This window comes from Macrotis lagotis, chromosome 1, assembly GCF_037893015.1.
Source record: "Macrotis lagotis isolate mMagLag1 chromosome 1, bilby.v1.9.chrom.fasta, whole genome shotgun sequence".
NCBI lineage: Eukaryota > Metazoa > Chordata > Mammalia > Peramelemorphia > Peramelidae > Macrotis > Macrotis lagotis.
Genome location: NC_133658.1, coordinates 583,428,347 through 583,444,919, shown reverse-complemented (window position 1 = coordinate 583,444,919; position 16,573 = coordinate 583,428,347). Strand labels below are relative to the sequence as shown.

Genomic DNA, 16,573 nt, shown 5'->3' with positions numbered 1-16,573 from the left:
TTCTTTGAGAAGAAAGGACCAATATCAACTTCTCTGAGTAAAAAGAGGAGTCCCTTGGGGCGGCTAGGTGGCACAGTGGATAGAGCACTGGCCTTGGAGTCAGGAGTACCTGAGTTCAAATCCGGTCTCAGACACTTAATAATTACCTAGCTGTGTGGCCTTGGGCAAGCCACTTAACCCCATTGCCTTGCAAAAACCTAAAAAAAAAGAGGAGTCCCACTGCTGGCAAGGTGGGCTATCTAGCTTTCTTTTTTCTTTCTCTTTTTCCTCTCTTTCTCTTTTTTCTTTCTTTCTCATAATTCTTTTTTTCCTCTCTCTCTCTCTCTCTCTCTCTCTCTCTCTCTCTCTCTCTCTTTCCTTCCTTGTGTAGGATAAAGGGCCCCATTCTCTCTAGAATCCTACAACTCTTAAATCTAGGGTTCTTATCATATCCCCAACTAAACTTTAGAAGCCTGGATATATCCTTCATCTTGAAAGTAGTTAAAATGGGGGCAGCTAGGTGGTGTAGTGGATAAAGCACCAGCCTTGGAGTCAGGAGTACCTGGTACCTAGCTGTATAGCCTTGGGCAAGCCACTTAACCCCCCCAAAAAAACCCTTAAAAAAGTAGCAAAAATGGAGTCCCTGCCAACACAGACAACTTCTGCCCCAAAGCCTTCCAAGTAACATCCAACATTTGTATATCATAAAAATAATTAAGGCCTCAGGAATTTTGATTTTAGCCCCATGACCAGAATAAAGAATGTGCTTTGTAAATAGAACTGAATTAATGTGAAGTTTTTGTCCTGTAATTGATAAATCTAATTTAAGATAGCACAACAGAGACATTTGCCCTGCATCTTTCTCCTTTGTTTCAAGCACTGTATCTTTTGCCCTCTTAGAGTGCTTAGCAAAAACTACCAATTGGCTCTGATTTAATTGACTTGATCAGAGTGCTCTCCATGATACTGTCAGAAAAAGAAGAGCCAGGAGTTTGATGAAGTTAGCTTTTCCTGAATCGTTAAATTCTCACTGTGACCATTTACATCTCTCAAAAATCAGCAAATACCACAGATCTGGGCTTGATTTATTATTTCATAGATTTCTAGACTTAAGATACTGAAAATATTAATACAGACAAAACTAAAAAGTATGTTCTGTATTTTCAGGGAACTAGTTGTTAAATATTGACCAACAATGTTCCCCACTTCTCTGGAAACTTAAGGAGGGAGCTAGCTGTAAAGAATATTTCAAGGGCAGCTAGGTGGCACAGTGGATAGAGCAAAGGCCCTGGAGTCAGGAGGAGCTGAGTTCAAATCCAACCTCAGAGACATAATACTTATTTAGCTGTATGACCTTAGGTAAGTCACTTAAAACCATTGCCTTGAAACCCCCCAAAAAAAGAATATTTCATTCCAGAGTTGACGATGTAGAGAACAGTAAGGTACCGAAGAATATAGCATAGAAGAGCTAGTTTTAATTCTGTTCCTTCCTAGGTGACCCTGAGCAAGTGAAGCTCTCAGTGCCCCAACCATTCTTAAGACTGTAGGAGACTAAGGATTTGTCTGCACTGTTCAAGTTTCATTCCTCAGTGTGTTTCTTGGACCGACGAAATCATATATCTAATCTAAAATAAAAGCAGGACTGCAATATGGCAGAGCTGTCTAAACATAGGAAAAATCATGAAGCATGAAGGAAGGTTAATATGAAAACACACAGAATCAGTGACAACTGTCCACTTTATTTATTATTCAAATGACAGTAGGGAAGTGGGAAGATGAAAGATGTTATTCCTCTCTAGGATCATCTATTAAAAGGAAGTGAGCGGGTCCCCACCATGCATGATGATCCAGAAAGAACAGCACAGCAAGCTAGTTTCTCAAGGAAGGATGTCTCACTTTCCTGGTTTTCTAGAATTTGTGAAATTCACAGACAGGCAGGAGAGCTGTGGGGAAAGAATGGGACAGGGAGGTTATTCAGACTGCCAGTTATTTGCTAAAAATGATAATGTACCTCTCCTCCTGCAACATGTTAAATATAAGCAGTTAAATACTAGAAATTATATCCAAGTATTAAATAGCAAAGAAACAATTGTATCAGAAGAAGGTACTTGCATGAATACACATCCTGCCTTTCTCTTTAACTGCCAAGAGCTGCCTTTTACAACCTCACACACCACAAAAGCAGAACCTTCCAAATGACTATTATTCATTTCCAAACTGGTATCTTTCTGTGTCTGTTTCTTAGTTATTCTGCTGTCAGTCACAGGCATACACAAATATGCACACACATGCTCATACATGTTTACACATACATTTTTAGGGTTGGATGGGAACCAGAAATGTTATCTAGTCCAACTTTTGCTTTGTGCAGAGTTTATCTTAAGCTCCAAGTCACTGGAGCTGCCTCCTATGAGCCAGGACCAGTGATTCCCTCCTGAGTAGAGGTTGTAGAGGGCTTGAGAAGAGTTAGGGGTGCAAAGATATGGGGTTCCAGAACTTCCTTCAAGTATCCTTGTAAGTTCCCTTTTCTCTTGGGTGCCCCAAAAATGTACTAGTTCACTTTCCTTTCTTTCTCTTGTCAATTATATTGTAATATGCACATAGCTCTTTTGAAATTTTCTAAGGATTATTTTTTTTCCTGTTGACAAAAGTAGTGAGGAGAAGAGGAAGTTCTATTCTTGTGCCCCTCCACTCTTTACTTTCTTTTTCTCTATAGAGGGAAGGGAAAAAGCACTTATTGTGCCAAGCCCTTTACAAATATTATCCCATTTGAACCTTACAACAACTCTGCAAGGGAGATGCTGTTGAGGAAATTGAATCAGTCAGAGGTTAAATGAATTGCCTAGGGTCATACGGTTGGTAAGTCTTAATGCCAGACCTGAACTCAAATCTCCCTACGTTGTCCAGCAAACAGTTCACTGTATCACCTAGACTGCTCTTTTTCTATAAGAAACAACAGTCTCATACTTAGGTGCTAATGGTAGTTTGAGAAGAATCATCTGAATTTTAAAGTAAAACCATACCAGACTCTCCCTTTTGTGCTTTTGCAAGGAGGGGCAATAAGAAGATTGAGGAGTGGGATCTCAGATGGGTTTAAGGGTTATGATGACTAAGGAGATGGATTTTTCTGATTGGTTTTTGCTTTCTTTGTATCCATGGCTCTTAGTAGAGTGACAGGCATATAATAGTGGATGTTTAATAAATGCTTGTTGCCCTAAAGCATTCTCTTGTATTCTCCTCTTTATCACATGGTTATATCTAGAACCAACCTAAGGCTGAAAAGGGAAGAAAAGAGCCAATAGCAAGTTGGAGGGAAGTCCCTATGGTTACCAGTCACTCTATAAACATGGCTGTTTATTAGACAGTCAGACAGAAGTTGAGGACTATGACTGCCTTTTGTCTCCTCAGCACCTTGGACAGTGCTGGACCAACAACAGCTTCTCCATATTTGTCAGGATTGGATTCCTGTATTCCTAAGGAATTCCTTTATTTTGCTCCCTGTTCCCCCCCACCACCATGAGATTTCCTTATACTTACAGGAAGTTGAGCATTTCTTGAGTGAACCAACAGCTGTGACATACTCTTGTCCTAAGAATTGTTCATAGGTTATGGCATCTGGGAGTTTTGCCAAACACTCAGTGTTGTCCTTAAACAGGAGGTTTTTAGTTTTGGGGAGGATAGAAAAAATTTCTTTTTCACTGCCATAAGTTCCAAAACGACTCTGAATAAAAGAGATAGACACTTTATCAGCAGACATTCATGGAAAAATGGGGAGAAAAATGGTTTATTCAGGATCAGGTCCTTCTGTTTACCTTGCCAGCATTCTCCATTCCTAATATTACCAACACTACTTCTACCAACCCTCAAAATTTACTTGTCTTCTATCTTTTCTCCTTAGAATCTTGTTTTGGATGCTGAAGGATTTCCACTTGAAACATTACTCTACCTAAATGAAATTTAAAACAGCATTCCTATAGACAAAATTCCTTTAACTAAAGCATAGGTAGGGAAAACTTGTTCTGCCAAGGGCTATTTGGAGATTGATAATATCATTCACAGACCATATAAAATTATCAACTTAAAAATTGACTTGGTATTGGTCAAGCATTTAATTAATTCACCTCTAAAAAACTCCTAGATTTACTGAATTTTGAGACACCCCTCCCCCCAAAGTTGCCATGGTAGTACCACATCCCTGATCTAAAAGGGCGGTGTGTCATCCAAGCAGTGATGAAGTCTTTTGAGGTCAAAGGGATTTTCAGGTCCCTCCTTCACTCATTAGGCTGCTACCTGCTTTTCCAACATACAAGCAAAGACTTTCCCTGGTTTGCTCATTTAATTTGTCATTCTTGTAATCTTGAATTCAGAGAGTCAATGTCTTTTTTCACAGTGCCCAATGCTATGCTAGGGTCTATTAATTCTTTTTTCTGACTATTTTAATTTTAGTTTCAAAAAGCAGATAAGCAAAGACAAAATAAAATATATTTATCACAACTTGTACCCAAGCTGAATGACAATCCAGTTACACCATCACTCTTAGCTCCCTAAAGGAAAGAATTGAGTGAAATAAGGTGAGTGGGGGTAACCTTCCCAAAGTCTCCCAACAAGTTCAAGAAAGAGCAGAGATTTAAAAACTTCATATCCTCTGTGTTCACTCATCCACAAAAGGATCCACAGGGCTCCTGTAAATTCTTCCTTTCTACACAGAGACTCAGTACAGAGCAATATCATCAAAATATGGCTACAACCAATGACCTGCTTTCAGACATAAGTAGAAGTAAGATTAAATGACTGGATCCTAGACCCTATTCACTGATTCAAGTCTAATTAAGTAAGGGAAAGGAATGGCATGCCCTGAATTAAACAGACCTGTTGATCCAATAGCACCTGACGAACAAAAGCTGCCTTGTCTTTGCGTGAGATCACAGCATGGTTAGGTGCCCGAGCCAGGTGACAATCTTGAGGTCTGTTCACTTCCTTCTGGCTTCCATCTAAACATAAGAACCTAAAATCTTTGCTTTCCAGGTTTTTCGCCCAAGGTTCTGGATTCTTTCCTGAAAAGAAAGTTAAAATGTCTATGAACAGCAACTCTTTTTCTTCAGCTGGTTGTGAATCTGTAGTATATCACTGGAACAATTTAGAGTATCTATGGATTTAATTTATTGCTTTATAAAAATCTATATATCTATATCATGTTGATGTAGGGAAAGAAGAAAAGATCTACCGCCCCTTAAGAGGAGAGTTCAACTTGAAATCTCTTGACAACAATCATCATTCATCCTCTCCTGACCACTTCTACTCACTTTTCCTTGAGGTTCAAACCAAATCTCTGGTTTCAAGACCAAGAATAATATATTTTGTTCTTCTGTTTCCAAATATTTTTAGTATCAGGAAAAATGGGAAAAAAATCCTGAACCTTCTGACTGCTTCCCAGATACTGAGTGCTAGCTTCTATACCTCATTTTCTGTTTTGTTTTTTTGGGGGGTTTTTTAGGTTTTTGCAAAGCAAATGGGGTTAAGTGGCTTGCCCAAGGCCACACAGCTAGGTAATTATTAAGTGTCTGAGACCAGATTTGAACCCAGGTACTCCTGATTCCAAGGCCGGTGCTTTATCCACTACGCCACCTAGATGCCCCCATACTTCATTTTCTAGGTTCCCCTTAGGGACAAAATTCTTTGGGAATTCCTTTTGAAATCTGCTACACAGACTATCACTGAATACTCTATCTATGTATATTAGCACACTCTTGTGAATATAGATTTCATCAACTATTTCACTTTTTATCTATCCTTTGTCATGCTGCTAAAGGAGAAATCATGGACAGTGAGAAGAGTGCTCTGGACTTGGACTCTAAGGACTTCAAATCCTGACTAATATTTCTGTAATAACCTCTGAGGTCATAGGCACGATATGTAACTCTCCTGGGTCTGCTCTCCTCTTAGTAAAAAGGAAGGAATAAATGCTGAGATCCCTTCTATATATTCCTTTGCTTCCTGAAGAATTCATTTATTCATTCCAATAGTTTTGACTGCCATGTGAATGACTAACCACCTCTGTACTGAAGACTAGCAAGTCCTCAGGTCATGCAAGGACCACTACTGTCTTCCACTATCCCTCTGTAGGAGTTCAGGCTCTAGTCAAAATCATCTCCATAAATTTTGTGCTTTTGTATCTCCCTAATCTACCCTTATCATTACCTGTAGGGAATGAACCAAAGGGAAATCTAGAGTTGGAAGTGGTGTCGGGCTACCTAGTGCAATTTCCTCACTTAACAGATGAGGAAACTGAGACCCAAGTAGGCAGAATACAAAGTCCAAAAACGGGGTTATTATAAGAACTAGGATGGAAGGCTAGAGCCTCTAATCTTTCCATTCTTTCATAATTCCTCTTCTTTGCCCTATTTTCTGTCTCCAGACAATTCTTAATCATCATTCAAGACACAGTTCAAGTCTCAAAACTCTGAGAAAAAAGCCCAAATCCAAACTAAATTCTGAATTTTGTGTTTAAAGAGCAACTCATATGGCGCAGTGGATAGGAGTCAGAACGACTCATTTTCCTAAGTTCAAATCTGACCTCAGATACTTACTAGTTGGGCAGTCCTAGGTAGGGCAATTCCCCCATTTGTCTCACTTTCCTCATCTCTAAAATGTGTTTGAGAAGGAAATGGTAAAACCCTTCCAGTGTTTTTGCCCAGAAAACCCTAATTGGGTTCAAGAAGAGTAAGATACGATTGAAAAAACACAACAATAATAACAACAGCAACAAATGTCTATACCAGACATTTGTCAGTTAGTTTTGGAACCTCTTCTTTATTTGAATGAGCCCAGTAAAGCTGAAATTACAAGGTTCTAAGGGTTTTTAAGAGGCATTATATAGAAGTGGATAGTGATCTGACTTAGAAAGCAGCTAGGAAGCTCAGTGAATAGAGTGCTGGACCTGGAGTCTGAAAGACCTGAGTTCAAATTCAGTCAGACATTTGTCTAAGTCAACCTGGGCTGGTCACTTAATCTCTGTCTGCCTCAGTTTTTCTTCTGTCAAATGGAGATAACAATAGTATCTACCTTGCAGCATTATTATTATATAAAGTTTAAAGCACTAAATAAATGTAGTTGCCCTTATAATTGTTGCCACTGTTGTTGCTATTATTGGGATTCAAGAAGACCCTGTCATTCCTCTAAAGGTCAAGTTCCATGACAGATGCTGATCTGTACTGGCAGAATACCCTACATGGATCACAGGACCATGGACTTGGAGCTGGAAGGGACCCTAGATGCTCCCATCTAATTCCCCCTTACCCCTTTCATTCTGTATGAGGACTTGCCCAATGTCACATAATTAATCAATGTCAGAGTACAGATTTGAACCCAAATCTTCTAATTCCAGGTATACTTATTTTTGCCTTTGCTGAGAGCTCCCTCTTTTCCCCTCCTCAACTCATATCCCTCAGCTGCCTTTTGCTACCATCTCCTCCTCCTCCAGCTCTGACTCATGGAGAGGTGGCTCCCTTCTTGCCAAGAAAAACCCTTTACATGCATAAATGTTCCTCTACCATTCTATCTTCCCTTTCAGATTTTCTGCTTTAATATCTCCACTCTCATTAACCTTCAGTGTCTCCTCATTTACAGGGTGTTATTCAACTGCCTACAAACATGCCCATGTTTCCTTCATCTGCCAAAATCCTTCACTTCATCCACCCATCCACCCATCCCTACTAACTGTCATCCCATATTTTTCCTATCTGAGCACCACCTCTAGAGTTAGGAGGACCAGAGTTCAAATCTGATCTCAGTTGTGTGACCTTGGGTAAATCACTTAGCCATGAATTCCTTGTATCCAGGGTCATCTCCAGTTCTCCTGATTCATTATCTGGTCACTGGACCCAGATGACTCTGGAGGAGAAAGTGAGAAAGTAACTTGACCCTGGACTTCCTTGCTTAATTATGTGCATGTCATAGCATCACCTCCCTGATGTCATGATCTTCTTGGAGAATGAAGAACAGACATATCTTTTGTGGTTAAACTCTTTGAGATCATCTATAATAGGAGCCTTCACTTCTTTTCTCTCACTCTCTTCTTAGCTTATCTCCTTATTCACCCAAAACTTCTCACTCTGAAGTCATTCATGATCTGATTGTCAAATCCAATGGTCTTTTCTTAATCTTCATCCTTTGTGATCTTTCTGCAGTCTTTGACACTGTTGTTTACCCTCTTCTCCTTGAGACTTTCTTCTCTCTTGTTTTTCATGACACCTCTTTCTACCTATCTGACTACCCCTCAGTCACCTCTACATGATGTTCACCCAGGCTATGCCCTCTAACCTCACATATCCTACAGGGTCCTGTCCTTAACCCTCTTTTCTTTCCCCTTGATACAACTCCTCTTGTTGTTCTCATCAGTTCTCATGAATTCAATGATCATAGTTATGTGGATGATTCTCAATTCTCCTTATCCATCCTAAATTTCTCTGTTGACCTCCAGGTTCTCTTCTTGAACTGCCTAATTGATATCAAATTGGATGTTCTATAGATATCCTAATCTTAACATGTCCAAATTATAATCATACAACCCCCACAACACACACACACACACACACACACACACACACACACTCCCCTCTCCCTCCTTCTCTCTCCCTCTCCCTCTGCTCCCCCCTCTCCCCTCTCACTCTCCCTCTCCCCCCACTCTTTCAATAAACTCAGTGCTTCCCTGTCACTTCAGGATCAAATATAAAAATATTCAGATTGTCATTCAAAGTCTTGTCTCTCTGTGTCCCCTTATAATCTGTGTCTTCTTATAATCGACATTCCCATAACACTAGTTCCTTCCTGCTCTTTCCATCCCCCAACTCTTGAGTATTTTCACTGGTTACCTCACATACCTGGAGTGCTCTCTGTTCTTATCTCAACTTCCTAACTTTCTTCAAGTCCAAACCACAATTCCATTTTCTAAACAAGACCCCATCATCCCATAATTCTAGTGCTTTCCCTCTGTTGATTATTTCCTCTTTATTCTGAAAACAGCTTATATGAACAGTCATTTGCTAGTGGCTTCCCCATTAGATTGTGAGCTCCCTGAGCACAGAGAGTGTCTATACTGTCTTTTTTCGTATGCCCAAGACTTAGCACAGGTGTTTAATGACTAGGACTATTTCTTAGGGTAATAGAGTATCAGTTGTTACAAGTCAGGGGTAACGCTACTGATGGTGTCATTGTCTGTCCCAATCATTGAATGCCTCCCATTAAATTATCATGCTGTAAACTCCAAGAGGCCTGGATCTGAATCTTATCAAAGTTTTATACATTAACTGAATATTAGAGTTCAAAGGGCCTAAGAAACCAACTAGTGTCCAGTCATTTGATTTTATAATTGAGGGAACTGAGACCTTGAGACAAAAGGTGATTTGCCAAAATCCACATAAATAACATCAAAATTTGATTTCAGTTGACTGACTAACTCTAGTTTTTCTTTTCATTACAGTTAACTGCTTCATTTGGCACCTAGCACAGTAATCTGAATAACCATTACTCTTTGTTGAACTGAATTGTTCAAGTTTGATATAAAGGTCCACTTTGACACCTTGGTCCTAACTTCTTGGTTCACTGGAACAGAATTATATTTGGACTCCAGAAGTCATGGATTTTCCCATATGTCTAACTCACTTTCAGCAAAAGAGCTGACCCACTGGAGAACATGATTATATGGTAGTCAAAAATCAAGGTAATCACATACCATCTGTATTCTCCAGGACAGTGGTGTGTTTCACAAAGGCAACATCTGCTACATTCTCAGCCAGGCATCTACAAGAAATGAGAGACAGGAAATGAGATGAAAGAATTAAGATTCTCTTTCTTGAAGAGAATCTTTCTCAAAGTCACTCACCTTTCTTTTATAGAATTGCAGACTTTAGAGCTAGAAAGGACCTCAGTCATCAAATCCTTATTTACCAGATAAGGAAAATGAGGTCCAGAAAAGAATCAGGATTTGAACCCAAATCCTCTGGTTCTAGAACCAGTGTTTTATCTATTGTGCCATGATAAAACTATTATATTCATGTAATTCTTCCCATATTCTCATCAATAATAAATTCCATTCATTTTGTTGGTGTAAGATAGTTGTCCTCAGATTATTTAGCAGGGAACCTTTTCTTCTTGCAAAATTTTGGTGGTGTCTGTTTAACAGAATCTCTAAAACCAAATTTTAATGTCAACTATTGACCAGATAACAGAAGGGAAATTAAAATTTTTTAATTTTTGTTATCACAATACTTATTTCCCTGAATTGAATAGCATTATAAACTATTTAATGAAAAGAGTAGAATTGTTTGCCATCGACAAGGGTTTAAAAATTGGGAAAGATTTTTAATGCAATAGTTGTCTTTGTGAGATGAATCAGAGCAATTTCCACTTTTTCATACTTTTAAATTTAAATTTTATTTTTTCAATTACATGCAAAAATAGTTGCAAAAATAGTTTTCAACATTCATCCATTTGCAGGATTGAGTTCCACATTTTTCCACTACCCTTCCTTCTCTCCCCCATCTCCGTGTCACCAACAATCTGGTAAGTTGTACATATACAATTTGTTTAACATATTTCTATATTACTCATGTTGTTAAAGAAAAATTAGAACTAAGGGGAAAAGCATGAGACAGAAAGAAAAAACATAAAAGAAATTTTTAAAAAGTGAACACAGTATTTAGCTCTGCATTCACACATCATAGTGGTGGTTTTTTTTTTACTGGATTCCACTTTTTCATCTTATTTAAGCTAGCATAGGATGGGACAAAGGATTAGAGGTGAGAAGGTGAATGTTTTCTAACATCATATTTTAGCTTTCATATTTAGAATTTTGTATTTAAATATTGTTTTGTTTATGAATAATTCATAAAATTGTTATAACCATGGAATTATATTTTAAAATGTGGTAACAGAAAATCATGATCATTAAAAAGCAAATACAAATTTTTGCATCTTTTCTCTCCTTGAGATTTGATACAGAACCACATTCATGGCTTTGCTTCCCCATCAGAGTTTTGTGTATTAATAACTTTGTTTTCTTGTCTCTTTGGACTTCTCATTGTTATCCAACAATCCATAATGGACCTTGGTGTATAATATTAATAGTAACTCACCTACCGTAATATCATTCATAGCTATGGTCAAGGGGAGAATTCTGAACCAAAGGATATAGGTTATCATAAAATATAAAACAGTAGTTTTCAGTTAAATGAATATGACTTAGATATGAAAAGAGATCAACTGGATAAAAAAAGTTTTGTACTTAATATCTCTGATATGGTTCTGATATACAAGATATAGAGGGAACTAACATAAATATATACAACCAAAAGCCATTCCCCACTGAATAAGTGGACAAAGAATATGAACAGTCATCAGAAGAATTGCAAATAATTAATAACAGCATTAGATTTCTCAAAATCTATATGCAGAGAACTGAAAACAAAATAAATCAAATCAAAACAAAACCTCTGAGGTTTCACTTTCATCCAGGAATTTGGCATAGATAACCAAAACTGAACATTCAATATTGGCAGAGTTGTAGAGAAAGGGCACACATTCCTTGTTGATGGAGCTGTGACTTTGTTTCATTTTAGATAATAATTTAAAATTCTGCAAAGAAAATTACTCTAATGTTCTTGCTCTTTGATCTAAAGTTTCCACTTAAGGAGATAAAGAATAAAATAGAAGTTTCTAAGGATCTTTATGTACCAAAATATCATAGTAGCTTTTTAGTGGCTAAAAATTGGAAAGAGGCTGTCTAAATATGAATATGAATGTGATAGGATATTACAGCTTCATAAGAAATTATAAACTAGACAGTTTCAGAGGAAATTGGAAAGATAGTTTTGAACTGATACAAGGCAAAGTTTATATAATGGTAACATCACAAAAAAATTAAACTTCAAAAAACTTAAGAACTTTGATCAATATAATGATAAACCTCAGCTAAAACTGAAAATGAAATATGCCACTCCTTCTCAGTGAGGTGATGAACTTAAAATGCAGAGAGAGAGAGAGAGAGAGAGAGAGAGAGAGAGAGAGAGAGAGATTTTCAGATATGACCAATATAGGAATTTATTTTGCTGAACTGTACTTATGTATTCAATAGGAACTGGGCAGTGAGAGAAAGTTTATAAATGCAGGTAAAAATAAATATTTTTAAAAGAAAGTTTCTAATAATTAAAATTTAATTTATTTTAATAATTAGAATTATTTTCTAACAAAATTTTTGCAAAATCTTTTATTTTTAGCCTGGTCAAGACTAACCAACAATCAAGTCATTATATGCCATACATTACTGAGTGTAGTCAAAGTAGTCATTGATTCACTATAGACCAAAAAGAAGTCAGTACTTTAATCCCATAATTCTTTTGACCAATCATAATTTATTCAAAGTGTCAGTTGAGCATATAACATTTACATGAAATAAATACAAAAACCTAACAGGTTTGTAGTATCTAATTCCTCCTCTGTAACTAACTGCATCACCTTTGGCAAATCACAACCTCCTTCTGCCTCAGTCTTCTATAAAGACTTCTACAGACTATCTGACCTCTGAGGTTCATTCTGCCCCTTTCATTATCCAATGATTTTGCGGACTTGTCTGACATTACAATTTTCCCCCAATGTACCCCCCAAACAGCTGGATGCTATGAAAAAGTATGTTGGGCTCAAATCCACTTTTGTCACTAATACTCTGGATGACTTTGGGCAAGTCACATGACCCCTTGCCCCCTCAATTTCCTTATCTGCAAAAGAAGGGATCTGTTAGGACAGACTATGATTTTATGATCCCTTTGAAAAGGTATCTGAATTGGGGTGGCTAGGTGGTGCAGTGGATAGAGCACTGGCCTGGGAGTCAGGAGTACCTGGGTTCAAATCCCCCTCAGACACTTAATAATTACCTAGCTGTGTGGCCTTGGGCAAGCCACTTAACCCCATTTACCTTGCAAAAACCTTTAAAAAAAGGCATCTGAATAAAGTGGGAAAAGAGCTAGCCTTCCTCTGACCCTCTTAGCTTACTAGCTATAGAATATGAGTCAAATCGTCTAACCTATCTGCTTCAGGCAACTACAAGACTATAAATTATAAATTGGAGACTTGTTTGCACTTAGGAGATAGAAGGAATTTCCTACCTGGAAGTTTCAAACACTGATGAAGCCATGGGTCTGTCTCCCCCCCTCTACTCCCTTTGGGGAAAGTACTTAAGATTACTGAGCTGTAAGAATTTCTTTGGGTCAACTAAGTGGCACAGTAGATAGAGTTCTAGAGTCAGAGAGACTCATATTCCTGTGCTCAAATCTGACCCTACATTCACTCACTGTGTGACCTCATTTTCCTCATATGTAAGATGAACTGGAAAAGGAAATGGCAAATCACTGCAGGTTCTCTATCAAGAAAACCCCAAATGGGGTCATGAAGAGTCAGATACAAATGAAACAACCAAACAACAACCATTTAGGATCAACCTTTTTTTTTTTTGGCTTTTGCAAAGCAATGAGGTAAAGTGGCTTGCCCAAGGCCACACAGCTAGTTAATTATTAAGTGTCTGAGACCGGATTTGAACTCAGGTACTCCTGACTCCAGGGCCGGTGCTCTATCCACTGTGCCACCTAGCTGCCCAGGATCAATCTTAAAGTAGAATGAGCACCTCAGGAGGAGATAAGCTATCTATCCCTTCAGTTCCCAGAGTCTAGATCATAACTCTTAGATGTTATATAAACAATTATTTTTTGGATATTAATTAGATTAAATGATCCCCAAACTTCCTTCTAATTCTGAGACCGAATAATCCATTCTATGATAATAAAAGAGGCAGTTATCACTAGAATTAGTATGAACTAGATTCATACTAGAATCTAGTGTGAACTCAGAACCCTTTTGCCTCAATATCTATTTTTACTGATGAGTAAACTGAGGCCTAATGTGTCCAACATACATAATAAGCATCAAAGGAGGGATGTGAATTTGGACTTTCTCACTCTAGAACCAGTTTTCTTTCCAATGCAACATGATACTTTTCCCTTTAACATTCAATTTCTACTCTATGCTGCCTTAACTCTAACCAAGAGGCAATAAAAAGCCATCTTGCTCATAAGTCATGGTGCTACCTTAGTCTGATAGGGGAAACTCAACAACAATCCAACAAATGACTGAATGTGCCAAGCGATGGATCTCGTCTACATCCTATTGACCTATTCTAAAGACCTCAATAAGAGTTAAGAGACCTCACTACTAGTCAGTCCCTAAACAACTTGCACAATCCAGAGGAAGTCACAACACCTTTCTGAACCTCAATTTTCCCATCTATAAAATGATGAAGTTAAGACCATATAATCTATAAAAGTCCTTTCTGATCTGTGATTTTACAATTCAGTTATTAATCATGTGCCTGTATCGTTTTCATTTCTATATAATAGAACAAGATTTTATAAGATCTAATAATGAACAGTCAGTGAATAGGAAGAAAAGCAGTCTGAAAACAAAGGCACTTTGGAGGTCTATGTAGAAAGCAATTCCTCGGTTTCAGGGACACTCAGGTCCTCAACTTTACAACTGTGTTTATCTTTCAGTTTCTTTCAAAAATCTGCTTCCTAAGACTGGCCCCCTTCTAAGGATGGTCCAGAGCTGCTAAGGAGAAGGATGAGTTAATGTGTTGTTAAGGTGTCAAGAAAAAAAGGAAGAGATTACTGGTGGTGGAGGTATTATTACTAGTGTTAGATTTAATGCGTTTACCTGAAAGCCCCGGTGTAGCCATAGTAGGTTTCTTTGGTACTAGCAGCACATTTATCCAAATCTGGTGAATTTGGATTGCCAATACATAAGGCACAGAGTTTGGAATCTTTATTGGCACCAGGAGCACAGGATTCACTGAAATATTTATCTATATAGAGGAAAAAATGGCTGTATTTAGTTGAATCAAAACGAGTACTTCCCATTACTTTCCATGTTAAAAGCCTCTATTTTTAAACTACATAATTGGTTCAATTAACTGAAAACATCCATAAGCCCAGAATCCGAAATAAATCCGAAGTTCAGAAATTAGATGACAGTCAGGTATGTTATCCATCGCAGGGTAACCCCACCAGATGGTAATTAAAAAAACAAAACAAGTCTAATATACAGAAAGTCAATTCATACACCCCCACCATCACCCAGATCCTTTGGTCTTTTCTCCTTCATATCTGCCCTTGATGTCTTTTTGATCCTGATATATTATTTTCCTACCCATACATAAATGTTTAGCATTCCCTACACCCCATTTCACAATGTAACTTTACCCAAGTCTCTAATCACTAGGGGAAGTCAAGACAAAGCAAGAACCAGCTTACCAAATTCACAGGAATTGGTTTTGTTGTTTATCAGGCCCATGGGTATATTCCAGCCTGCAGTTCTGTCAACGGCTGTATGGCAGGACTTCTTGCCTTGTAGTGAATCCCATGTGAGGTCACTATCTGCTCTAACAACCGCCACAGCATAATAGCCTTGGGGAAGGAAAAAACGGATGCAAAAAAGCAAAAGTTAGTATTATGAGGCATCCCAGAAGGGGCCACTTGGTACTACTAGACCAAGACAACTTCAGACCTTAAGGGAAACATATACAAATGTTTCCAGATTTAATGAACTGGAGAGTTGGAAGGACCTCAGTCATAATCTGCTTTAATTCTCATGTCCAGAAAGGTATCTCCACTCTAACATACCCAATAAGATGTCATCTTGGTTGTGCTCAAAAGACTTCCAATTAAAAAGAATCCATTATTTCCTTCCATTTAATTGTTTATATTCAGTCACTTTTCATTATCTGACTCTCTGTGACCCCCTTTGGTATTTTCTTGACAGAGAGCTGGAGTGGTTTGCCATTTCCTTCTCAACTCATTTGAGGAAATTGAGGCAAACAAGACAAAATGACTTATCCAGGGTCACATAGTTAGTAAGGGTCTGAAACTCAGGATTTCAAACAAAGGATTTGAACTCAGGAGGGTAAATATTCCTGAATCCAAGCCCTGTGCTCTGTCTTCTGTGCCACCTAGCTAACACAATACATGCGTGTATGCATATGTTTATACACAAAGACATATATAAACATGTTTATATTTATGTGCAATATACATATTTGTATTTGAGATAAAATCCATCAAGCTAATTTATGTTTATATGTTACTTCACATATACACACATGCATGTGTTTTTATATGTATGATTATATATTTATTTGGAGTGTGTGTGTGTGTGTGTGTGTGTATGTATTTGGAAGATGAGAAATTAACTTTTAATCCTGGCTGTTGGAAAATGCATGGATTGGTTTTTACCAATTTTTTAAGCAAAAATAACCTATATGAGTTTGCTCCCCCTTTTCAACATGCCACAAGGCTAATAAGTATGAACCCCAATCAGGGACTGTTCAAGATCTTGAAATCTGTAGGAGCACATCCCCAGTGACTCTATGCAACTGACTTTAAGTTTTTGTTTCTATCTCTTTTTTTTCTTTTTAGTGGGAAAACAAATGAATTTTTGTTAATTCAAAAATATTTTTTAAAAACCTGATCTTGGCTTTCTACCATGTCATCTGCTG

At 37.8% G+C, this 16,573-nt stretch overlaps 1 protein-coding gene across 1 annotated transcript in view; it reads right to left on the bottom strand.

The window, feature by feature from the left end:
- Positions 1-1,698: 1,698 nt before the first annotated feature.
- Positions 1,699-16,573, bottom strand: part of LOC141507276 (lactotransferrin-like) — a 35,655-nt gene continuing 20,780 nt past the window's right edge. Inside the window, exons 12-17 of the mRNA XM_074214787.1 lie at positions 15,333-15,485; positions 14,737-14,884; positions 9,710-9,777; positions 4,849-5,033; positions 3,517-3,700; positions 1,699-1,922 (exon numbers count right to left, since the gene is read on the bottom strand). Of these exons, the coding sequence (XP_074070888.1) occupies positions 1,888-1,922; positions 3,517-3,700; positions 4,849-5,033; positions 9,710-9,777; positions 14,737-14,884; positions 15,333-15,485 (773 nt within the window). The 3' untranslated portion in view covers positions 1,699-1,887. The remainder of the gene's footprint in view (positions 1,923-3,516; positions 3,701-4,848; positions 5,034-9,709; positions 9,778-14,736; positions 14,885-15,332; positions 15,486-16,573) is intronic.